The sequence below is a fragment of the Hakea prostrata genome, chromosome 4 (assembly GCF_041222555.1).
Source record: "Hakea prostrata isolate BN-2017 chromosome 4, UWA_Hpros_2, whole genome shotgun sequence".
NCBI classification, from domain to species: domain Eukaryota; kingdom Viridiplantae; phylum Streptophyta; class Magnoliopsida; order Proteales; family Proteaceae; genus Hakea; species Hakea prostrata.
The window spans coordinates 6,162,262-6,187,097 of NC_142603.1; the positions used below are offsets into that span (position 1 = coordinate 6,162,262).

A 24,836-nucleotide genomic window follows, 5' to 3' on the forward strand; every position below is an offset into this window, starting at 1 on the left:
AACAAAATTTGTCGTTGGTGATAAAGATGATCTGAGTGTTCAAGAGTTCAGAGTTGGAGTGGCTCGTTTCTTTGTTGGTTGGTGGCAGTGTGGTACCCGTTGGTCATCCTTAATTCCCAGGGCGCATAGGAGGAAGAACTGTGTTCACGTCTTCCAACCAGGTATCTTCTTCTTCTTCTTCCTCTCCATCTCCTTCTATATTCTATCAAAAAGCTCTTTTGGACGGTTACTCTGTGTCTTGATCCATTTTTGGATGGAGAAAGCTGGCTAATTGTGCGAGTCTATCCGCCCAAGCCTATTTTCGCTTTCAGCCGCTAATTGTGAATTTTAAGTCGGTTTAATTGTTTTCTATCGTAGTTTTGTTGTGTTCGAACGAGGGCTTTATTGGTTTTGCGGGTTTGGTAAGGAGCAAGGTCTTTAATGAACACCGCTCTTTTGCTTTTTCTGAGTGTTGTTGGTTTTGAACTGTATTCTCTCTTTCTGTGGTCCGTAGTTTGAAATTTGGAGCTGCATTGCAAGGTACTTTTGCTTGGTTTCAATGTGGTTCGTGTACCTAGCTTGGTTTTTGTTGATTTTTATTAGTATTGAACGGAACGCGTTTGCTAATCAGCCATATGTTGTCGGATCATGGTTTCCATGTAGGGGTGTGATCAATTTTTTTGGAGGTAAATCGTGTAATGGACGTCCTGCTTCGTAGTTCTTTATTTTTTTAATTATTCCTTATTCATCACTTCTGATAATGGTTCCATTGCTGGTGACGATCAGATTGGTATGCGATTGATTCTTCTTACTTCCCTCTCACCCTAGCAGAGGTTTGGGATTTAACCATGAAGAAGAAGTTAGATTATTGCTAAACTTACAGTATCAAACATCAAGTAGTAATACGAGACTATTGAGTAATCGTCCCACTTATAAGTCACATCATGGAATCTTGACCCACTAATCGTACCCCCAGAGAAGACAAATATAACCAAGTTCTAAGCTACAAAGTGTTGAATGATGATAAATTGCACATACTCAAACAAAATCTGCATGTATCTTTGGAAGCCTGAGGCCCTGAGGGTTCCTTTGAACTGGTAAGTGGTAACTTTATGATGGTGATCACCTTGGCATGCTTATACATATTCTAGCCCTGAATTCAGAAGTTGCATTTGTATTTTTCTCCCAAGTATTTCCAACATGGAGCAAAAAATTGTTTTCTCCCGCTTCCCTGAGGATGCCACAAGAACTGGCTTATTCACGAGACGAATAAAACTTACATATTCTTCCCCTATCTTATCCAGCCTCTCCTTGGCATCCATATGTTTTAGAATTTTTAGTTACTGCCTGCTAAAACTTCTATAGAATTATCACCTCAAGGCGAGCTTAAGTTTGTATTGTAGGTTTTGTCTCCATTAAAGGCCCTTGAAAAAATTGATACTGTTATATCGTAGCTTTTGTCTCTAAGAAAATTCTTGAACTCTTTGTCTTGACTCCTAGAGGGCTAGTTCTTCATTGGGAGGCTTAGTGTTCAATCAAGAAGCCTCATCTCTGGTTGGGATGCATTATTTAAAGGTTTATCCCTGCATTTTCTAGTGCAAATACGTAAAGTAAATCAATAAAGGAGTTCAGTAGAGGGATACAAGTGGTTTGAACTTTTCTTCCATCCTTTCATTGTTGAAATTTGTTTTTGTTACTGTTCCCTCACTCCCCCGCTTCCTCAAAAAGGAGTGCTTATTAGAAGTTTATTGAAATTAACAGTTGGATGCTTCAGGCTCAGTTTTGCCCCTTGATTCCAATTTTTTTTAAAGAATGACTTGGGCTTTGGGCTTCAGTACAAAATTTCCTACTAGATCTTTTTGGCAGTGGGAGTAAGGGAAAGACTTGTAGGGGATTACCAGCTTCCTTTCCTGTTATGCCTTGAATTTTGTGTTTTTGCTGGGGTATTTCAATCCACATTGATATCTTTTGAGGGAAGTTCAAGAGTAAAAATTGATTGTTTGGAAGCCTTTTCTTTTGCCCTCATTTTCTTGTTCCAAAAGGAAAAGGACAGTGAGGCGTTGTTGGTCTTTAGGTACCATGTCTGTGTTGTGATAAAGCAGATTGTTTGTTGTGAGATTCTTATGTACATTTTCTCTTAGATCTCCAATCTAGTCGTTGCTTTTGTGTTGCTCCAGGATAATACTTCCGTCATTCTTAATTCATCTTATATATTTTTTCATCTTTTGTGGGTGTACCTGAAGTTACTGATGCAGCTCAAGCCTCCTGCTGTATTTCTTAGCTACGGTTATTAGTTTCCATGGATAAGCAGTTAGAAAGCCATTGTTTGGACTAGGGTTGATGAAAAACATGGCTTTGATTAAAGTTGAATGACAAAACAGGATCCATACAACCAGCCCCATTTAGTTGGGATAAGGCTTCGCTGACTTGATGGATAGCATGGATGATCTTATAATTTCATTTTGAATGCTCAATTTTCTTTTGCACTGTTATATTTTGAAATATTTTATCAGTTATTGGTATGCATATTGGAACACGTCAACAACATTAGTTTTTAAGGTTGGATTATTTACTTGTATGTATGTCTACAGGGCTCTATGGTGGACCCTGCCATTCTCATTGTGGGCGAAATTTTATTTAGAGAATTAATGATCCCAGTATGGATGTTTCCTATAAGAATCTGGTGAGTTTGGAATTCACAATAGCTGATGAAGATAACAACACATCTCAATCTCTTTCTCCTGGCTTACTCCACACCCGTATGGGCGACGCTAGTTTCTGGTGCCCTTGTGTTTGTCACTGTTTCACTATCGATGTACCTCATATTTGAGCACCTGACTGCATATAAGAATCCAGAGGTTTCAATTCAATTTTTTTGATAAGTTTATCTTGAGCTACACACAAATCCTTTAATTACTTGTTTAATTTACATAACAAACAGTTTCTTGCTTCTTTGCACAACAGGAGCAGAAGTTTCTGATTGGTGTTATCTTGATGGTTCCTTGCTACGCCATTGAATCAGTAAGCTTTTCTTACTCGAGAATGTTTTATGATCGCATATACTGTCATTGAGTGCATTGTTTCCTAGGATGTAGCATTTCCTCTTTTGGACAATATATGGCCCGACTATTAGTTCTTTACTGTTTGGCTCATTAGAATACAATTCTCCTACTTTTTTTTCTTTCTGGAATAAGTATTGTTGACTAGCAAGTATTATTTGTGATCTAATGTTTCAGGGTCAGACTGTTGTTTCATGAGGGCTTATGCAAGGTTGCACACATATTTTATTTCTAGATATTTGGTTTGTTAATTGCATATTGTCTTTTCTGTACTTATTATTTTCAAATATTTGGCTTGCTATATCCATATTTTTTATCTTCTCATATGGGAAATGTTTGCAAATCAAGTTAACCTTGTTTGTCTGGTTTTCGATTTATTCAACTTGGAACTCACATGAATTTACTAGCGTTGGTCCCATGTATTTGACCCAAGGGGTATATTATAGGTCAAAATCTCGATGTTGATTTTTAATTTGTCATGGATTTTTGAAGTCGACTTTTTCTGAAGCAGAGTATACCATCTTCCAGTTCTTGCAAGCATTATTTATCATCCAAGATGTTTGAGTTCTATCCTTTGATTTGGCTGCTATCACATGCATCTGGCCAGAGACATCATGATGCCATCTGACAAGATTCACTTCTGCAGTTTGTGTCATTGGTGGACCCATCGATTAGTGTTGATTGTGAAGTCCTACGTGATAGCTATGAGGCTTTTGCAATGTATTGCTTTGGAAGATACCTTGTGGGTTGTTTGGGTATGTCTCTATCTGGTGAACTGTTGAACTTGGTTTTTATCTTCCTTGGTTCTGCTGCAGTCATATAATTTGTTCTCATTTAACTTTAGTCACTGAATTTATGCTTCCTCGTAATTATCCTTCCATAATTTTGATAAATCCACAATTCTAGTTGCTGTAGATATCCCTTGGTCCCCCCCCCCCCAGAAGGACCTTGCATCCCGCTTGCTAAAATCATTAACTGCAATTTCAGAACTCAAATATGATCATGCCTAGATGGTCTTCCAAAACACACTGGCTACAGTCAACAACATTAAGAAGTGAGCCTTATAGATAAATGGAGTTGGCTACATGGATCCTAGCAATGACAAAAATGTTTTAACATAATAGTAAAACAAAAGAGCACTGCCACTGACAAGAACTCGAGCATATCCCACCTAAATGTGGTCGGCTACATGGATCATTGCCTTGCAATTATTCATGACCATACTTACACAATGCCCAACCTTTGCATGTCTTTCCTTACTACTTTTCCTAGGGTCATTTTAGGCCTGCTTTATGTTAGATTCTCCAGTCTGAATGAAATCACTCATCCATATTGGAGCATCTCAAGGTTTCACATGTATAGGGTAATGCAGCCTGAGAATGGGCTGCTATAGTGGGCCTTCACAGAGCGAGTGTTAGAAAAATGGGAAGAAGAGAAAGACGAAATTGCACATAACCGCTCTCTTAATTCATAACTGAGTTCATCCTCTCCAATTAGGACTCTAATCCAAACAATGAAATTTAATAGAATTAGATAACTACTAGGCTTTATAATTGAACCGCATGCATGAGTAACTAAAATAGAAACTATCAAAATAAAAGCCAAACTAAGCTTTTGAATCTCCTAAGAATATAATCTAATATTGGGCCTCACAAATCTTCTAAGGCAATTTTTACTTAAGTCAAGTGTGCATCTTTCGTACAGTAATGTCAAGAGTATTTTGGCCTCTTTTTGGCCCTTCTGGAAGACCTGCTGGACTCTGGCTTGAGCTGGCCTGGTCCTTAGGATTCCAATTCCACTGTTTTTCATTTGCCCAGCCTTTGATTCTACATCACAGGACAATTCCCAACTCAGCTCTATATGTTCATTCCTAACTTTATCCTTCCTGGTCATGCCACATCCAAGCATCCTAATCTCCAGTATACTTGTTTATGTACATGTCACTTCAACTGCCCAACATTCCCACCATACATCAGAACTGGTCATATGGCAATCCTTTAAAATTTTTGTTTGAGTTTTAAAGAACTACACTGATCACACAGTTTGGGAGTTGCACCCCTCCATTTCATCCATCCTATTTTAATTCTATGGAACTTAATCTTCTGTATTGCCTTCTTTATTTATGATAGAGCCTACAAAACTAAAATAATCACTATTGAAGTATCTATTTATAATCAATAGTGGCCACCTCATTCTCTATCATAGTGTGGCTAAAGTTGCATATCGTATACTCTTTGTCTTTGTTGCACTTATCTTAAGACCTTTTGGTTCCAATGGTAATTCTTGGCGTTAATCACATCTTTTCTCTTATCCACCAACACAATATCATAAGCAAAAAACTTACACTAAGGGGTCTCATCTTGTAACACCATGTGATTAGAATCTGCTGAGGCTTCTTATTTGGTGGAAGGTTACTGTTATGTGTTGATGCATATTATTCTGGCTCTTGATGTACATTGGTTGGCAATATGGATTTGTTGTTTCAGGAATGAATCTAGGGATGAGTTTTAGACATGTTGGGCTATTGATCCCACGGGGTTTATATGTAATAGGCTACTTCAATGGATCTAAACTATAAGTAGTTAGGTTGCATGTGAAGCTAGTTCAATTTAATCTATTTGGAATTTTCTCTATTTGGTTAAGGGAATATTTCCTTTGAAGTTGTAATTGACTTTGTTGAGTAAATTTCAGTTTTCTAGTCCTTTTAAGTTACTCAGTAGATTAAGTATTGGGTTAGCTCTTTCCCTTTTAGGGTATAGGAGTCTTTCTTTCTTTTAATTCTTTTATAAGGTTGTAAGGAGGAGAGAGAAGAGGAGAGAATATTGGGTTTCTTTTTTCCCCCCCTTTTTTTGTTTTGGGAAGAGAGAGGGGGGGGGTGTTAAGGGGTGGGAAGTATTGAAAACTTAAAGTATTGCTTAGCTTTGTCAGACCTGTTCAGATTCCTCTTCCCCTCCATCAAAATTTCATCTCGTCAAGCTGCTGAGTTTGATCTCTTTTGAAGATGTCCCTCAGTTCATGGGAATATTTGCAAGTTCAAAGACGTCTTCAAATACTCAATCTGCTGTTCTTCACTAAACTGTAAGTTGAATCATCCCCAACCCTTCATCATCATCATCTTCTTCTTCTTCTTCTTCTTCTCTAATCCTCTACAAATCCAAACCCAACTACCTTTTTGTTTAGTTCAAATTTTCAAGACCAAAATCAGCCTTCTGTTTTCGATTGGCTGCTCCTATGCCCCTGTAGGGAGCTTGAGTACTCATCCTGTTTAAAGACCCAATCTCTCACTCAAACCCTAGGGAACCTCTGGTTCTTCCAGGGAAACCTTGATATTTACCCAGGCTTAACCATTCATCACTTCTGTCCCAAATTTCGGTGATTCTCACTCTTCCCCATAATGATTCAAGTTCCATTCCGTAATTCCAATTGTAAACCCTAAAATTCCGTCTTCCTCACCTTTTTGAAACCTGAGATGCCAATCCTAAGTTGCCTAAATTTGGAAATGTCCATTATTGCTTCATCAATGAATCCCCAAACCCTCACTTATGATGGCTCATCATTCAATTGACAGAACACAATCATCAAACCAATACCATATCACTAGTTTGACCAAAAAACCTTACTTTTGCTTGTCTGTATCTGTTTTTCATTGAAGACCGTGTTTATTGACTCCTAGTCGATCTCTTGTAGTCTAGGACTATATCAACGTTACTTAATAGGGGCTTTTGAGATAAGCGGTTGTAACAAGGAGGCCGATGTTCAATCTCTAGTAAGTTTATGGGGTTCGTGATATGCCCCTACACATTGGTTGTGCTCCTTGTTGCCACACATATGGCTCTATGTGTGGGCCTGCACTTGCTTCTCTCTCTCTCTCTCTCTCTCTCTATTTTTTCTGGGGGAGGGTGTTGGGGGTGAGTTTGGAGGGAGGGTATTTTGTCTTGCTGTAGATTGTTGAGGCCCTTGCTTAGCAGCTCAAGCTTTTGGGATAAGCAGTTGTCAACTGTGACATGCGCCGGATTTTTTTTCAAAATCAGCTACATGTTTTGCCAAGTTCTGGTTCATTAAATTTCTTCCAAGGGCCCTTAATTCAACTTAAAATTGAACAAGGTTATTATTTTGTCTGTTTTCCCTCAAAAAGATGAGAAAATTTATTTTTCAGTTGATAATGCATAATTTCTTTTTTCAATTTAATCAATATAAGTGACCTAATAAATATTTGGAAAAGAAAGTTTGTCAGAGTGGGTCCCTATGTCCAGACAGAGGGGGGCTAAATAAATGCTGCACCCACCATCAAATGTTGAAATGCCTCTTTGCACAAATGCTTCTGCATGTCTTCGCATAGAGCAGGGGCCATGCTCACTGACGGAGAACACCTTCCATAAATACATAGAAACTAGATATTACAGCATAGGGCTCTTGTTTACTTTACAGAAAACATAAGAAAGCCTTCCTTGGCAGCCCTAGTATCTTCCTTATGGCAGATTAGGTTGGGCTGGATTTTGTGGGCAGGTGTTGCCCAAGGTTCTTGCTTGCTTGTCAAATTTCATACCTAAGGGAGTTCACTTGTCTATGAAACACTGCTATACAAGTTATTTTAAAAGTTAAGCCTTTGAATATTTGTTCATGAAGTGGCTGGACATTACCCCTAACTGAAACAGAATGGCTTTTTGATGGTAAGGAACATACAAACCTATTTTTTACTTTAAGTTCTTCAAAGTTCAAATATTGGTGGAATGGGCTTGTTCTATGGTGGAATTCTTTGGTATCAGCCTTTGAGATCTTGGCTCAGGTTTGCGAACCACATTGGGTTGCTTCTGCTGTGCTTTCTTTTTTCGATGTGTTGTACATGTTGCAACAAAAGCTGATACTCAAAGGCACATATCTTGTAATTCTTTACTTCTCTTTAATTAAATGCTTTTGTTAAGAAGGCCACATTAGGCCCCCCCCCCTGGGTTAATTTACTATGTATTCTGCCACCAGTTTAATTAGGGGCAGATCTGATTTTTTTTAATGGTTCTAAGATACTATAACATCTAGAACTGTGATTGAGAGGACATACAAAATCGCAAGATCTCTTTTTTTCTAGAAAAACCTGTGACTTCTTTTTGCTTCTCTTCTCTTGCTTTCTCTTCTAGTTTCCTTCAATCTTCTTTCTATTGACTGGTATACATTTATTGATCTCTAACAGAAATCAGAGTTTATATGTCAAAACTTTTCTCTCTCATCTTTTTTTTTTTTTGGGGGGGGGGGGGGGGGGGATGGAATCCTATCACATCAGCTTGTGAATCCAATTTTTTTGAAGATTGGCACTTGCGTGTCCATTATTTCTATTGTGAAATGTGCCTTGGTAATTACTGGATCTGGTTGCAGTGCTATTATTTGTTAAGGCCATGTGTAGTGCTGCACATGAGGGGGGATTGAAGACTTACAACCTACTCAAGAATTTTCTTTGGTGATTTACTACCTATTACCTACTACTTTCCTTCTTGCGAAGAGCACTTGTGCAGATGTTGGAGCTGTAATTTTTTCTTGTTTTGTGTGGACATTGGAGCTGGATTTTTTTTATTACCTTGTACAGATATTTGAAGCTGTACATTTTACCTTATTTTGTGGAGATTCTTACCTTCTATTGGCATTATTTGGATGGTACCCTTGATGTTATTGATGCTGCTATACCTATGGATATGGTTCATGTTCATTTTCTCCTGGGTGAAGTTCTTTCTGTGTCTATCGGCATCTACTAATGAATTTTTCCCCCCTTCCTATGTTCTTGTTATTCCTAGCTGGATCCTTTGTTTTGTATGCTCCAGCTTGAGGGGCAGTTTTGAGAAATAGCTGTGACACTAGGGGTACTTATGTCTTAGTCTTGCATAAGGTTGAGTCTTGACTCCCCCGCCCCTCTTTGTTTATTATGTATTCTGTCACCAGTTTAATTAGGGGCAGGTCTAATCTTTTCATGGAAAAGATATTATAAAAATCTAGACCTGCAATTAGGAGGATATACAGAATCGTAGGATCTCCTCTTTTTCTTTTTTTTTTAGGGGGGGGGGACCTGAAACTCTCTTCTTCTTCCTTCTCTTCTCTCTTGCTTTCTCTTCTTTGATCTTCCTACTGTTGGCTGAAGGTAGATTTATTGATTTCTAACAACTTCTAATTGTCTCTTGGGGTCTTAGTTCTTCTTTTCGGTCTTCTACTTAAAGACCTTGTCTTTTGTTTCCTCATTTAATATAATTTTTTATTCATCCAAAAAGGAAAAAAAAAAAAACTTCTATTGTCACATTAAAAAAAAATAATAATAAAATTGCCAAGTCATGGCTTGAATCATATCTTAGCTTATGTTTTGATTACTTGAATGAATTTTACTATCCCTTTCGTCTGTCGTGCTGTTGACCTTGATAAGTTACAATACTGTTGGATTCTATTAGGAGTCTAATAAGAGTTTGTATAGGACTATATGAGTTAAATTAGAGTTTGCATTCATATAAACTTCTATTCCTTGTAATAGTCTACTTTCCACTTTATTATAAATAAAGGGCTTGAGATCATGGATCAATAAATTCTACTACAATCGTTTCTTTCTACTTGGCGTCAGAGCCTAAGTTCGATTGAAGAATTTTTTCCCTTCGCAAAACCCATCGCAGATTTTTTGCAGATTTTCTCTTTCTTCTGCTACCATAAAACCCATCGCAGTTGCAGAATTTTCTGCAACCATCGCAGGAATTTTCTGCAACTGTAATACCATCGTAGAGCTCTTTCTTCTGCAACAATTGCAGAACTTTTTCTACAACCATCGCAGGATTTTTCTGCAACTATCGCAGACATTCAAATTCCTCTTTTTTTCTGCAACTATCGCAGATATTCAAATTCAGAAATTTTCTGCAGCTATCGATTCTTCGATTTTGGATTCTTCACCTTGGGACGAAATCTGCCACCGCAAGAACAAGAAAAAGGAGGGAAAGAAGAAGAGAAGAGGAACCCTGCTTATACCATCACCGCTGCATCTCTTATTGAGCCAGAAGCCATCGAAATTCCCTGAATTTTTTTTTCACCCATCGTTTTTTTCTGGCATACCATCACCGCTGCATCTGCACCCATCACAAACCCTCGCAACCCACAGTTCTGTTTTTTTCGGTTCTTCAGTTCCACTGCACCCATCGCAAACCCTCGCAACCCATCTTTTTTTTCTTCGTTCTTCAGTACCCACTGCACTACAGTGGGTTCAATTAGGGAAGACCAGGAAGAAAAGGAAAGAAGAAGAGAAGAAAGAGAAGAAACACCATTGCTGCTGCTACTTGCTTCATTGCTGCTGCTACTTGCTTCGTCTCTCCAGCTTTTGGGATTTCAAGAAGAAGAAGAGAAAACGAATCAGACTGAACCAGGTAAACAATAAATCTTGGTCAAACCATATTTTGGTTCTCTCCAACTTTAGACCATATTTTGGTTCTCTCTGAATTTAGACCAAACTAGACCATTACATATTTGGCCAAACCATAATGTTATTTTGTTTCTTATAATCTGCTATTCTGTTTAAAAAAAAAAAAAAAGGAGAAAAATTGTCTGAGTTGTTTGGCTATTGCATTCTGCGACGTTTCTGTTACTTCGAAAGGGTGAAGACTGAAGAACTGCAGATAATTTTGTCAACATGACAACTATTGATGATACTACTGCTCCCACTGGATCCGAATATTTTTCCACTTTTCATTCTCTTTCGGTAAGATTTGACGGCACAAATTACTTGATCTGGTCTCGATCTGCTTACCTGACTATTGCTGGAAGAGGACTAGTTGGATACATTACGGGCACTACTATCAAACCCACTACCGCAGGTGTTTTATAGGATAAATGGATATCAAACGACTCTCTTATTATGTCATTCCTTTTGAATTCCATGCATCCAAATATTGCCCGGGGTTACCTATTACTTGATACTGCAGCCCAAATCTGGAAGGCTACTACTGAAACATATGGACAGTTGGGGAATGATGCACAGGTTTATGAGCTACAAAAGAAGCTTCATGAGACTACCCAAAAGGAACTAACTGTGGCCCACTATTATGCTGAGTTGCGATCTCTTTGGCAAGAGTTGGATCATTATGGGGATTATCACCCCACTAATCCAGATGATGTGGCGACATATAAGAAGTACATTGATAAGATTCGAGTATATGACTTCTTGGCAGGTTTGAACATGGAGTACGATCAGATCAAAGTGCAAGTCTTAAGTCGTTCTCCCTTTCCTACACTAGAACACTCTTATGCTCTTGTTCAGTGTGAGGAAAGTTGTCGATTAGTTATGCTTCATACTCCTATTATGGAGAAATCAGCTTTACAGTCTGTACGCACTAAATCTGATCCGGCTAAGGAGTTTGTCAAGTGTGAGCACTGTCACAAACCATATCATACCAAGGAAAATTGTTGGAAACTGCATGGGAAGCTTGCTGATTTTGAGCAAAAACGAGCACAAAGACAGGGAAAACCAAAAATTAATCTTTCTGAGACAGTTTCCACCACACCCTCTGCAGACGTTGGTTTTTCGCAGGAGGAGTTCGCTATTCTGCGACGTATTATGCAGTCTTCTACTGCCGGTACAGCCTCGACCACTGCTTCCTCTACTACCCCTACCAACTCCTACCTAGCTACTTCAGGATCTGGGGAAGGAGATTGGTCGTGGTAAATGGACTTTATTTGCTCGAGCCGATTGGAGGATCTACTTCTGCTTTGACTACATCTTCTAATCCGGTCCATTTGGTAATATTAGACCTTCATTAGTGGCACCGTAGGCTCGGTCAACCCCCTTTCAAATTTTGTCATTTTCTCTAGATTTGTTTTCCTGATACTTTTATCTTACCATTACAATTTCTTCCTTTCCAAGTTTCCCCATTGGAATTTCTTTTGTTATTATCTTCCCACGTGTAAAGCTACACGTGAGGGGGAGATTGAAGATGTCTACAATTCAAAGCCTTTCATGTAGACTTCCTTATGTAGAATTTGATCTTTGTTACCTTTGAAAGTTTGTCCCTTACCTTCGCAATCTTCCACTTTGAAGATCTAACATTACTATAGAGCTATCTTTTTGACTGTGCAGAACTTTATCTGTTAACCCTGGAGATTTGCCCCTTAACTTGACATCTTCCCTTCGGAGATCTAACCTTTCAAAAGACTTGTCGTTTGATCTTTGCAGAACTTGATCTCTATTACCTTTGGAGATTGTCACTTATCTTGACAAATTTTCCCCTACCTTTGGAGATTGTCCCTTGGCAAACTTTCCCTTTAAAGATCTGACATTGCTACAAATCAAAACTTTCACTTTGGCTGTTTTACCCTAGCTATTGTGACCCCAAAAATATATTTTCCCTCAGAATTGTGCAGAAATTTAGTCTTCTCAACATTTGAAGATTCTACTTTTTTACTTGGGCATTCTTCCTTGGAGACATAAAGTTGCAGTAAAGATGAGGACAAATCAAATGGAAGTCTATAAGGCAGACGTAATCTATAAGTTTGAAGATCAAATTGCAGATGTTTACTTGGACAGATGTTTTATACTTTTTTGGTCAAGTTGGACATGTGTGATATCCATGCCTCAACTTGAGGGGGAGTGTTGGATTATATTAGGAGTCTAATAAGAGTTTGTATAGGAGTTAAATTAGAGTTTGCATTCATGTAAACTTCTATTCCTTGTAATAGTCTACTTTCCACTTTATTATAAATAAAGGGCTTGAGATCATGGATCAATAAGCCATTCTACTACAATCGTTTCTTTCTACAAATACGGAAACCTGTTTTGTTCTGTGAACATCTGCAGTTTATTAAAACAAAAGGCTGTATCATGCATGGTAACAATGGAGGGTCATATGACAAATGACAAGCATCTAGCAGCACTTCAATTGCTTTTATAGGGTTGCACCATTTACATATCTTAGATGAGTGTTTATTCCATGGTTCTCTAGATAGAACTGATTCATTTTTCATTCCATTAGCTCTGTGTGTCTTAATTAGAATGATAGAACTGCACCTAATTGTTTTTTTGGGTCATATGATTTGCAGCAGTGGTATTGCTTTACTAGTTTTTCTTCCATCTTATTTATTAATTTTATTATCCTCATAGGTGGGGAAGAGAGGACAATTGAGTTTATGGAGCGGCAAGGACGGGCAGCTTCTAAAACTCCCTTACTTGAAAATAGTTCTGAAAAGGGATCTGTAAAGCATCCTTTTCCAATGAACTATTTCTTTAAGCCATGGAAACTTGGTCAATGGTTTTACCAGCTTATAAAGATTGGAATTGTTCAATATGTATGTCCTTCACCCTCCCCCCGGCACGTGAGACACCAATTTTTATGATTCTTTAAATTTATATTTCAGTGGACCAAATAATGCATCGCTGATATTTTTTTAGTTTTTCTTTTGGCAGATGATAATAAAAACTGTAAGTGCTATATTAGCGGTCATACTACAAGCCTTTGGTGTGTACTGTGAGGGAGAGTTTAAATGGCGGTGTGGGTAAGTTATTGTCATTATCTACTACCTTAGATGGACTTTTGTTTACTACAAATTCATTCTGTTATTCTGCAGCTTCCCTATGTAGTTAGTGGGCTCTTGGTAACATTCTTCGTTTCATGAGATGCTTTTACCCTCCCTCCCTCCACATTATGCCCACTTTATAGGGTTTTGGGTCACTTATATAGATCTTATCTGTACTTCCTGTTGTATCGTCTGCCATCCTAAGCAATCTAACAACTTCTTGCGTCCATTAGACGAGTCTGGTTAATGTTATGTTTCCTCTTTTGATTGCCTAGAATATGGTAAATTGTGAGTTACTACTGACATGCATTTTTTGATAAATAAATTAGGGAAAATTTCAGGGACACCCCAAAGTAAATGGTGAAAATCATAGACGCCCCAAGAAAAAATTAAATTGGTAAAGACACCCCAAAATGTCTCTTAAAATGGCAACCGCCCCCTTTTCCGTTAGAATGGTAAATTGAATTAGAAGAAAAGACAAATATGTTCTTAGTAGTATTTGTGTACTAAAAATTAAAATTAAAATTTTACCTGATTTTATATATTATAACTTAGAAATACCAATATACCTTTGTCTTTTTCCTTCCCCATCAAAATCTACTATCTCTTTATTAAAAGGGGGGGGGGGAATAGAAGAAAAATCTATGATCTTTATTTATTTATTTTAAACCATCCCAAAAAGAAGGAACACCATCCCAATCTCTTCAATTGCAGTGCAAAAACTGAAAATCAGATCAGTACCATGCCAACTCTTAGCAGAAATGTTGTTTGAAAAAAGAAGCTCAAACATTTAATGTTTAATGGGTGCAAGAATGTCTAATTGGGAACCCAGCTTCTCCCCTGGAGCCTTCTCAGCGTTGATCCTCAATTTGATCAGCTGTCCTTTCTCTTTTTCTCAAGCTCCTTGATGGTATTGTAATGGTTCCATCCAACCTCTGATGAGAGATGATCAAACAATACTTGTGTCCAGGCTGAAGCCTCAACACCTTCTGAGCATCAGGAATAATCATCCTTGTCATCTTATTGTAAGGAGATGGAACACCCTCATAGGCCTTCAAACCAGCGAGGGCAGCAGAACCACACTTGGTCTTGTGAGAAATCATCCCTTGAAGGGTCCTCCAGAGAATTTTGGAAGGGGCATGGAAGTGAATGGGACCATGAGAGGGCTTCATATTCATCCTCATCCTGCGGAAACGAAAGTACTTCATCTTCTGGCAGACAAGACCACCCGAAAGGCAAATCTCACAGGATATCCAGATCTTCACAGCAGATAGGGCAAAGACGAAGGCGAGGAAATTATACCGTGGCATGCTCAGGTGATAGCCCCACGGCCAAATGATGCCCTGCAGTCATGGTGAAACCATCTGAAATACTGGTGCTGCAGAGAAGTGATCTCCTTCTTTGGTGCTGTGGTTGCTGGTATTACTCTGCTAGAGCGGGTGGAACACTAGAATGACGGAAGATGGAAGATAGATGATTTTTTGTTTTTTGTTTGTAAAAGGAAAAAGAATGAATGATCTGTATATTAATTGGGATTTATCGAATTGGGTTCATTCCAGTAAGCACGACACTATAAAATTATAAAAAATTTGAGGCAATAATACTGTAAAGTGATAAGATATTAAGGGCAATTTAGGAATTATGAATTACCTAACATTGACTTAACGGAATCTGCTAATGGAATGTTCCATTGTGCCATTTTAAGAGGCATTTTGGGGTGTCTGCCAATTTTTATATACTTTTGGAGTGTCTGATTTTTTCTATTTATTTTGGCATGTCCCTGAAATTTTCCCAATAAATTATGATATGCTGTGCCTTGGTCTTCAGTAGCAAATGATTGATCATATCAGTTGATTGACTTATAAATATTAAATTTACTGTTGCCATGGTGTGGCTGCTGCTCTGTGAGCATCCTTTCTTTCTGTCTATAGTTTGATCCCTTTCTTATCTGGTGATTTTCTCTCTTTCCTGATTCCCTTCTTTTCCCATTCCTGCTTGCTTGTTTCAGTTTTCTTATTTCCTATTTGTTTCCTTGCTGCTCTACCTCTTCCGGTAGTCAGTAATAGCTCAACAAAACCAAATCGTTCTTTCTTATATCATCTGCTTTCACTGTCCGATTTAAGGGGCTGAAGTAGGCACCTTGCTGGACTTCTCAGTGTTGCTGTATCCATTTCGAATCTGATCCTTGTTTTACTGCGGTATCAGAGTTGCATAAATTTGCTTTGAAGGTTTGACCTTTGTTTGGAGTACTTTTCAGTTGTAATCAGTAGGTTACTGTGTTATCAAATCTCACTGACAATTTCAATTGGTCCTGCTGTTTCCCATCTTTCTTAGTCAGGTTCCGACTGTCAAGCTTTTTATATAATTACCATTATTTCCTTATGTTTGAATTATTATTGTTTTGGCAGGCCCACAATGACCTATAATCAGGGGCTCTGACCATAGGAGAGGTTATGTAGGATATGCATGGTCTGGGTCTTGTACCTAGTATGACCTCGAATAGATCCTATTGGAGTGTGAGGACCCATGTTGACCACATTTAGTTGAGATTCTCACACCCCACCCCGCCCCCCCCCCCCGTCCCACCCTATTACTCCCTTTTTCTCCTTTTTTTTTTTTTTTGTTTTTTTTTTTTTTTTTTTTTTTTTGTTTTTCTTTTTCCCTCTTTTTTTTTCTCTTTTTCTCTCCTCTCTTTCTTTTTCTTTTTTTTTCTTCTCTTCTTTTTCCCCCTTTCTTTTTTTTTCTCCCCCTCCTTTTTTCCCTCTTCGTTTTTTTTTTTTCCTGTTTGGTTCTGTCTCTGTCCTCTCCCTGCCCCCCTGTTCTTCCTGTTCCTCCTCCTTTGCTTCTCTCCCTTTCTCCCTTCTTCTCTCTTTTCCTCCCCCCCTTCCTTCTTCCCCCCTTTCCCTCTTTTGCCCTCCCCGTTCTCCTCTTTTCTTCCCTTTTTGTCCTTCTCTCTCTCCTTGTTCTCTCTTTCTCTTTTCCCTTCCTCCTCTCTTTCCCTCCCCTTCTTCTTCCCTCCCCTCTCTCCCTCTTTTCTTCTTTTTCTCCTTTTTCTTTCTTCTTCTTCTTCTTTTCTTCCTTCTTCTTCTCCTTTCCTTTTTCTTTTCTTTTTCCCTCCTTTTTTTTTCTTTTCCCTTTTTCCTTTTCTTCCCCCCTTCTCCCTTCTTTCTTTCTCCGTTTTTTCTCTCCTGTCTCTTAACACTCCCTAAGCCAAAGGGTAAGAGAAACAATCCCCATCATCCCCTACCCTCTCCTTTATTGAATTTTCCATCCCGGCGGGTTCGTTATGGTTATTCCATCTCACGCGATAAAAGGGTAAAGAATAACCAAGGGGTATCCGCGAGGAAGGATAAAATTAAACTAACGAGATAAGAGGTGAGACGAGGTTAGTTCATACCTCACACCCCGAGAGAAGAGACCGATCCTCCAAACCACCGTCAATCCGAGACTCTTCGGATCTTCCCGCGCCGTCTTCTCCCAATAGAATAACGATAAAATATCGTTATGAGCGGAGTTCCTTTAAGAGTCGGGGAGGGCTCCCCGCCGGCCCGGGGCCCCCCTGTCCCCCCTGTTTGCCATCAGGGTGCTTTTACTGGGGTTGTCCCGTCCCTAGCCCTAATAAGAGATGGGGAGATCTTACCTTCATTCCGCATCTCCGCGCACTGCTTCCTTTCCCCCCAGCCAGGCGGCTGCATAGGATCCGGTCCTGGGTCCTGGTTGGATCTGGGCTTCAATCCGGTACTCCACGTTCACCCGCTAGACCTTCGGGTTCCGGACGGATACGGTCTCGGGTTAGACGGGGGTTTCGTTCTCTCTTTCTTTTCTCTGACTTTCTTCCTTCATCTTTCATTTGTATTTTTTCATTATTCATTTTACATCTCGTTGCCCATCCTTCTTTTCCTTACCTCTTCATTTCCCCTTTTTGTTTAGATTTCAGTTTTCCCTACTTTTTTTTGTTGGATCCATGCAGCCAACCCCATTATGTTTGTTCAAGACTGAGTTTATTCTTGCTCTTGTTGTATCACTTTTCTTAGGTCATAATTGTCTATATGGCCAAAACTTATTTTTAGTGTGGCTCTGTTGCTGTCTGAAAGTTGTTTCAGTTTGTCAATGGGTGATGGAATATGTATTTCAAAAGTTGATTTCGATTAGGATTTCTACACAGAGTCAATGTTTAAATCAGTATTCATATTTGCTTAGGTAAGGGTTTAAGTACTCATGGCAGTTTCAAAATTTGTAGAGTCCAAGTAGGAATCTAGTTTGAGTGACAAAGTGAATGGCATAAACTTTTTAATCGTAAGTTCTAATCAACAAAATAACGCATGGGAAGACCTGAGGAGAATAATATTGTAAAGGGAAAAAAAAATTAAGTGACAAGACTCCAGCTTCTCCTGCAGTTTCTATGATTAGCATTCAACTCATGTTTGATTTCCATCAACTTCTTATGGTTTTGCCTTGTTATTTATCTGACTTGTTCACTCAGATGCAAAGGTGCATATAAACTGGGGATTATGAGTAGCATCTCTCTACTCGAGTGGATAATTGTCTGATGATATGAAGAAATTTATTTCATTCTCCCACATGTGCTTGCAGCTGTTGGATATAGAAATGACATTATGTTATTTGGTTCAGGTATCCTTATATGGCAGTGGTTCTTAACTTCAGCCAGTCGTGGGCTTTGTACTGTTTAGTCCAATTTTATACTGTTACGAAGGATGAATTGGAGCACATTAAACCACTGGCTAAGTTTCTTGTCTTCAAGTCAATTGTCTTTTTGACTTGGTGGCAAGGAGTGGCAATTGCACTCCTCTTTGCCATAGGTTTGGTCAGAAGTCCCATAGCTCAAGGCTTGGAGTTCAAATCAAGCGTTCAAGACTTCATCATTTGTATTGAGGTACTCTGTCTTTCTCTCTCTTTGAGGCATGCATGCAAGTGTCCTCACACACAAACAATTATTCCTTGGATCTTTTCTTTTATTTTTTCACAGTTCTATTATGATTGCCATTGTTTATGAAATCTAAGTGCTTATATTTCAATTGTGGATGACTTTCCTGAAGGATGATTGCTATAACTGTGATTACAGAGCTGAACTCAAAACCAGTGGTCCATGCAGTTAATGGAGAAGTATCTTCAGTTTTTTGTTTTTTCTGTTACCATATAATTTTGAGAAAATTACAGATTGCACACTCTCAAAATTACAAGTTACACCCTCCTAGCATTCCATCTAAGATTTTGTTAACTCATGTGTGAAATGTTGATATTTCCCTCATTAAAGTCAAATGACATAAATACCCTTTTTAAACCCTCTCATACCCAACCCTATAGGTGGCTGAAGGGATTACCCACCTTCTACCTATACCTCGCCAAAAACTGCCCACCTTCGCCGGAAACCACCGCCCCTGCTAGAACATCTCTCTGTCCACCATCCCTTACCGAAAAATCTCTCCTTTGCCCTTTCGTTTTCCCGGAGATGTGAACAAGGCATATCAACATCTGTAGAGATTGGAGAAGAAGGTTGAGAAATTGCGGTAACATTGGAAGAGTAGAACTAGGCATATCAGCAAAACTGAAAGCTTTGAAGAATTTTATTTCTGCAAGTAGCAGAGGGGGGAAAGCTGATCGATTGTTTGAAGAAACTGCGGATTACATAAGCTAAATAGAAATTCTTCAGAGATTGATCGATTTTTGTGGTTCAAATGATGAGAAGAATAAGATTGTATAGTTAAATTCACCAATTGAAATCGAAGAGCAAAAAAATATTTATCTTTTAAATTTCAGGTTTTGTTTTAGGTCATTAAAGCTCGATCTGTGTTTTTTTCCCCAGTGGTTTTAGATGATAATCCATTTCGCTTCCATGCTTTTCTTTAGGAGATATTATGCAACTTTTTTTGGTACAGATATGATGAGATGAAACGAAGTAGTTCGCATATGGACTAGTAATCTTATCATCATTTCCATTTTCCAAATTTCTAGCCATTTCTCTTTTGTTATGGAGATGGTCAGATTGAAATGTGTGTTCTGTTCGGTTTTCTATTCCTTATTTTATTCAAACATTAGATTTATGATTCGAAGATTACGTGTTTGAAATGTCAGTTGCATAGGAAGGCAAAGGGATTTTCCAGTGGAGAGATTTTCCGGCAAGGTGTAGGTAGAAGATTCTTCCTTCACCCACCTAAAGGGTTGGCTATGAGAGGGTTTAAAAATGGTATTTATGTCATTTGACTTTAATGAGATTAATGTGGACATTTCACACATGAGTTAACAGAATCTTGGATGGAATATTAGGAATGTTCAATTTGTAATTTTGAGAGTGCAATTTGTAATTTAGGGCACTAAAGTATGCAACCCAGAGTTTAAGCCCCACTAAAGCGTGCAATCTGTAATTTTCTCTAAAATTTTTTGTTACTTCATTACTGATCATTTTTGTCTTTCTCCTTTGGTTTCTTCCTCAGTTCCACTTCACCCATGTTCCCTTGTTTTATCCATCATATGTCCTTGTGTGTGTGCTTTGTTGTATCTGGTTAGTAACTGAAGCAAGACAGTTGCAGCATAGCAGTGCAAAGAAACTAGCATTCACAGGTCCAAGGGAACTTCAGGAAACCAGAATGAATCATGAGCACAATCTGAATGGAATCTAAATCAATGCACAAATAGCATCCAGAGGAGAAAACTTGCAGGTGCAGGATGGGAAGAAGAGGAAAACAACCTTAATTGAAATGGAGAAGAAGAAAGGAAGGGATATGACTTTGGAATCATCACCAAAGCTTTTGATTTGAATGACAACAGTAGGGGCTGGGACTGAATTCCCACTCATAACATTGTTCTAGGCTATGAGAACCTTAAATGCTTTTATATAATGTTAGTGTCAAGATTCTAACTCTCAGTGCCAAGGCCAGTTTGGACTAGTCAGGAAACTGTGTTTCCCTGGGTTTTGACTGGAACCAGATAAAAAACTGGTATGTTCAGTAAATTTGAGCTGTCATTTTCTGTAAAAACTAGTAGAAAGTTGTTGAAGCTACTAGGCTGGTCAAAATTGTTTGAAACTTGGTATTTATTTGTCAAAACAACCAAAATATGTGAAATACCAGATATGGTCGAAACCAGTTGAAACTTGGCTTGTTCCAAGTTTCATCTCAGTATCCCAAGAAACTGAGATATCTTGGTTGAAGCCAATAACAACCACCATGGTACTGTAAACAAAAGAAAAGCTGAAAATGGGAGTACTTAAAGTTAGAAAAATCCAATCTTATATACCCATGATATCAGCCATTCAACACTCTTTTACAGTAATAGATCCAAAATTAATGCGCCATTAGCCCTTACAACCAATTGATGCCTTGAAGTTGACCCATTCGGGCTGTCACCAAGCTCCTCACCGAAATTTGAATTCAGTTTACATTAAATCAGAGGACTGGTCCAAACCAGGATCCACAGAACTTGAATAGCTCTTTGTCTTCATGCTACCACAGGAGGGAGCCTCTTCTTCATGCTGGCAGTCTGCATCACTTCTATTTCTAGAGTGTATGTCGGCAATCCCCTATCTGGTATAAGGGAATGGAGTTTGTTGTGTGCATAACCTCCATTCTTTGTATATAGAGCTCTGTGGTCCATGTAATGCTTTGGGGGCATTTTCTTTCTCAATCTAACAAAGCTTTTGACTAATCTTAAAATAGTATTAAAAAGCTTTGACATGGACATCTTTTAAATGAGATCTTATTTCATCTTTTAAAAACTTAATGTATCGCATGGCATCTATTATTATGCAGCGTGAAATGCTAAACTTGATAAATGGGTCTTTTTGGTCAAGTCTCATTTTTTATTGGCAATATGTGTCATTATGCTACTTTTCTTCCACCCACTTGTTACCTGTGTGAATATTAGTACTGCATGTCTAAGGAGATATTATTTTCTTTCATCTAGTTAAGTGGATACTTTAAAATTAAAGTGGCTCAGTCTGAAGCAAGGAAATTAAGAATGCATGTTAGGATTGGAATGATCTGCACAAAGCATCTAATTCTGATCTGTTGTATGAGTATGTCAAAATCCATATTTTCCCTCCAGTAGCCAAGCAAGTGATAAGTAATTTGGGGAAGAAATGGTAGATAAGACAGTAAAAGAACTAAGTCTAAAAGTGCTGTTAGTTGATAAACATGGCTGATTGGTTAATATTTGAAGTCAGAAGTTCTTGCACTCATGCATCTAGAATTTGTCCTCATTCTGACCTTAATGCGCTATAACGAAGTTTAACAGGTATACATGTTCTTCCAGCACAGATGGCAATTGCTTCTATTGTTCACCTCTATGTCTTCCCTGCCACACCTTATGCACTTATGGGAGATCGGATTGAGGGAAGTGTCTCAGTTCTTGGAGACTATGCATCGGTGAACCCTATTGATCCTGATGAGGTCAGGGACAGTGAGCGGCCCACAAAATTACGACTACCCCAGCCTGATCCAAATGTCAAGAGTGGAATGACTATCAGAGAAAGCGTTCGCGATGTTGTCATGGGGGGTGGTGAATATGTAAGTTTCTTGTCATCCATATACATACCTTTTTGACTAGTAAAGTACCTAAGTAGTATCGTTATGAAAGAATTACATCTGTGAAGTGAAGTTATCCACTGATTGACTGCCAAGTCCCCCCCCCCCCTTCAATTATAGGATTGCACTGCTATACTATACATTGTATCATTGCAATTTCTCTGATTCAAACACAGACTTCTGAGGTTGTTGCCTTTCTGAAATTGGTGAGAGATCCCTGTAGCTTTAGAAGATGTATTCTATGGATAACACAAACATGCAGGATGGAATGCAAATCCTAAAGTTTTCAGCAAACCTTTCAAACTAGGACAGAATAGGATGACCATATCAGAGGTTATCAACAGATGACAAACTTAGGAACTAGAGAACAGTGAATAAAAATCGAAGCAGCCAGTGGAATAGCAGCCAAATGCTTTAGCAGTTCTTGTATTGAGGAGAAGCACTGCCGAAAACTTTGCTTATTTCTGATGGTTGAGTTGAGAGAAATGGACACAAAAATAGAAACTTAGACCTGGTAAGACAAACAGCCAGTGGACTGGGGTAAGTGTTCCGTGCTCCAAACCAAACAGATCTGATGGTGGCATGTAGAGATATGCAGCCTTAAAAGTTTGCAGTAGGAACTAGGGTAGAAACGAAACTGCACTTGTGAACAGACACCTTATGTTGAAACAAGCGACACTAGCAGCATCCAATTGATGATGGATTAATTCATGCCTTCAGAGAGTCTTCACAGTACTTGTATTGGCAAGAGAGTAGAGAGCGCAAAAGCAGGTCAACTGCAATAGAGAAGAAGAGCGAAAAGGGTAGACGAATTTGCTTTCTCAGCCAGGCTCCTAGCAGCACTTCTTTGTCACTTAACAGGCAAGAAGGATATTTCTTTGTTCAAAAGTAATTTTCTTTCAACTACTAAAATCATGTGGAGTTCTGAAGGCCTTTACAATGCATAGAAGGCTGTACTTGCTCCTCAATTTACAGTGGGAAAATAGTAACTAGGACTCGGAGAAGATAGACAAATATTTAGAACTTCAAGGCTTGAAAAGAATCTTCTAAATATTAAGCCTCAATGGATTGCTTCATGTGGGCTCCATCTTGAGTCTTGAGTAATGCTGTTAGCTTCTTTAATTCATAATCTCAACCTTAAAAGGAAGCTCCATTGATTCTGAGCGGCAGCCTTTTAATATCCTAGGTCCAAGGAGACAATTATACTTTTTTGGTTTAAGGCTTGAATATTTAATAATTAAAAGACTTTCTGTGCCCATGATTCAGGGTTTGAGAGCCCTAGGTCAAGGCTGGTTGATGGCCCAGTGGATTGGTTCACCAATTGGCTTAAGTGAACCAGCCCTTTTCTTGTGTGTGCCTCTTATGCTCTTCTTGCCAAAACAGCTTGGCTGCTGCATCAGCTTAAGTATAGCATAAAATTTCTTCCTAGTATTCTTCAATGCATCTGAAAACAATTCTTCGCACTATCGATGGGAAATTAGGACAACCAGTTATAATGTGGTAAGTCCTCCATCCATCGTATGCCACCTGAGTGTCTGATTTAAAATTTACCTGATATCCTATTGAGTTGTTCATCATGGATGAAGGCCTGGAGGGAGGAATAGAAGGGGAAGTACCGATAAGCCCATTTTTTTGTACTTTCAGTACTAGTATAACCAAATATCTCAAGATTTTCCTGTGTGACAAACTCCCCCCTTCCCCCCCCCCCCAACCAAAAAAAAAAAAGAGAAAAATATTGTCAGGATACCAATGTTAGGGGCATACACCATATGGGTAGAATAAGAGGGTATTGTAGGGAATCGATGCCAGACATGGAAAAGGGATCTCATGCTCACCTACATGGAAAGTAATTTGTTAGGATTTGGGGGATAATAATCTTAAGGGGAAGAGTGGAACTGTGGAGGGAGGAGAATTTTGTGTGTGTTGGGGCGAGCTTGACTCGTAGGAGAGGGAAGGACCCTCTGGTTTTGGGGCAGTTCTGGTGATGATTCAAGATAGAGAGGTACCTTGTATTGCAGCCTCGTGTTAACCACTCTTATGTTAATCGAGTGCTCTGTTGCAGCTTTCTTCAACTCCTGAGTTATCCTTGAGTTGCAGTGTGTGTATGTGGTTTTGTGACATTGTTGGGGAGGTGAATGAGGGAGAAACATTGCGCAAGGCAGAGATTATTTGATTAATCCCAAGGTATTACAGAGGGTCTTATCAAAAGACTTTGTCACTTTTCTCAAATTTATTTGAAATAAATATCCCAAAACTAATATATATATATAGGTAGCACTGTAACAGTATTTTAAATTCCATAAGAAATCTTAGTTCACAATGCTTTGTCAAAGTGCTGTTAAGTTGTCCGAAAAAATAATCAAAGGACTAGGCAGTTCAAATAACAGAGAATCAATGAGAAAGAGTTGGGGGTGGAACCCATCTTGGCCAATGTAGAGATGTTCCACCAAATTTGACATTTTGCTGATTTAGGGCATTACCTATCCAAGGTGGAACACCAAATGCTCCTATCCACAATTCCACATGATAAAAAATAGAGGTTATGTTGAAAAGAAAGTGTTTTCCTAGAGTGGATGGTGTTGGAATCCTTCTTTATAAAAGTGATGTGCGCCAGCATGGCATTGATTATCTCCCTTTACATCTGTAATTTTGAGATTGGGGGATGGGCTCTCCTGGGATACTTATTTGGTGTCTCCCAACTTCTTTAGATCCATATATGTAGCTGTGCAGTTGGTTGACCATA

The 24,836-nt window shown here is 38.7% G+C and overlaps 1 protein-coding gene across 3 annotated transcripts in view; it reads left to right on the forward strand.

Moving 5' to 3' along the window:
* The window catches only part of LOC149017384 (protein LAZ1-like), a 27,346-nt gene continuing 2,510 nt past the window's right edge, over nucleotides 1-24,836 (forward strand). Inside the window, exons 1-8 of one of the 3 annotated variants that reach the window (XM_089151730.1) lie at nucleotides 1-161; nucleotides 2,571-2,837; nucleotides 2,944-3,000; nucleotides 3,685-3,793; nucleotides 13,141-13,352; nucleotides 13,444-13,532; nucleotides 18,186-18,447; nucleotides 21,827-22,075. In XM_089151730.1, coding sequence (XP_089007856.1) covers nucleotides 2,688-2,837; nucleotides 2,944-3,000; nucleotides 3,685-3,793; nucleotides 13,141-13,352; nucleotides 13,444-13,532; nucleotides 18,186-18,447; nucleotides 21,827-22,075 — 1,128 coding nt within the window. In that variant the 5' untranslated portion in view covers nucleotides 1-161; nucleotides 2,571-2,687. The other 2 variants (XM_089151732.1, XM_089151731.1) reach the window with 2 other exon arrangements.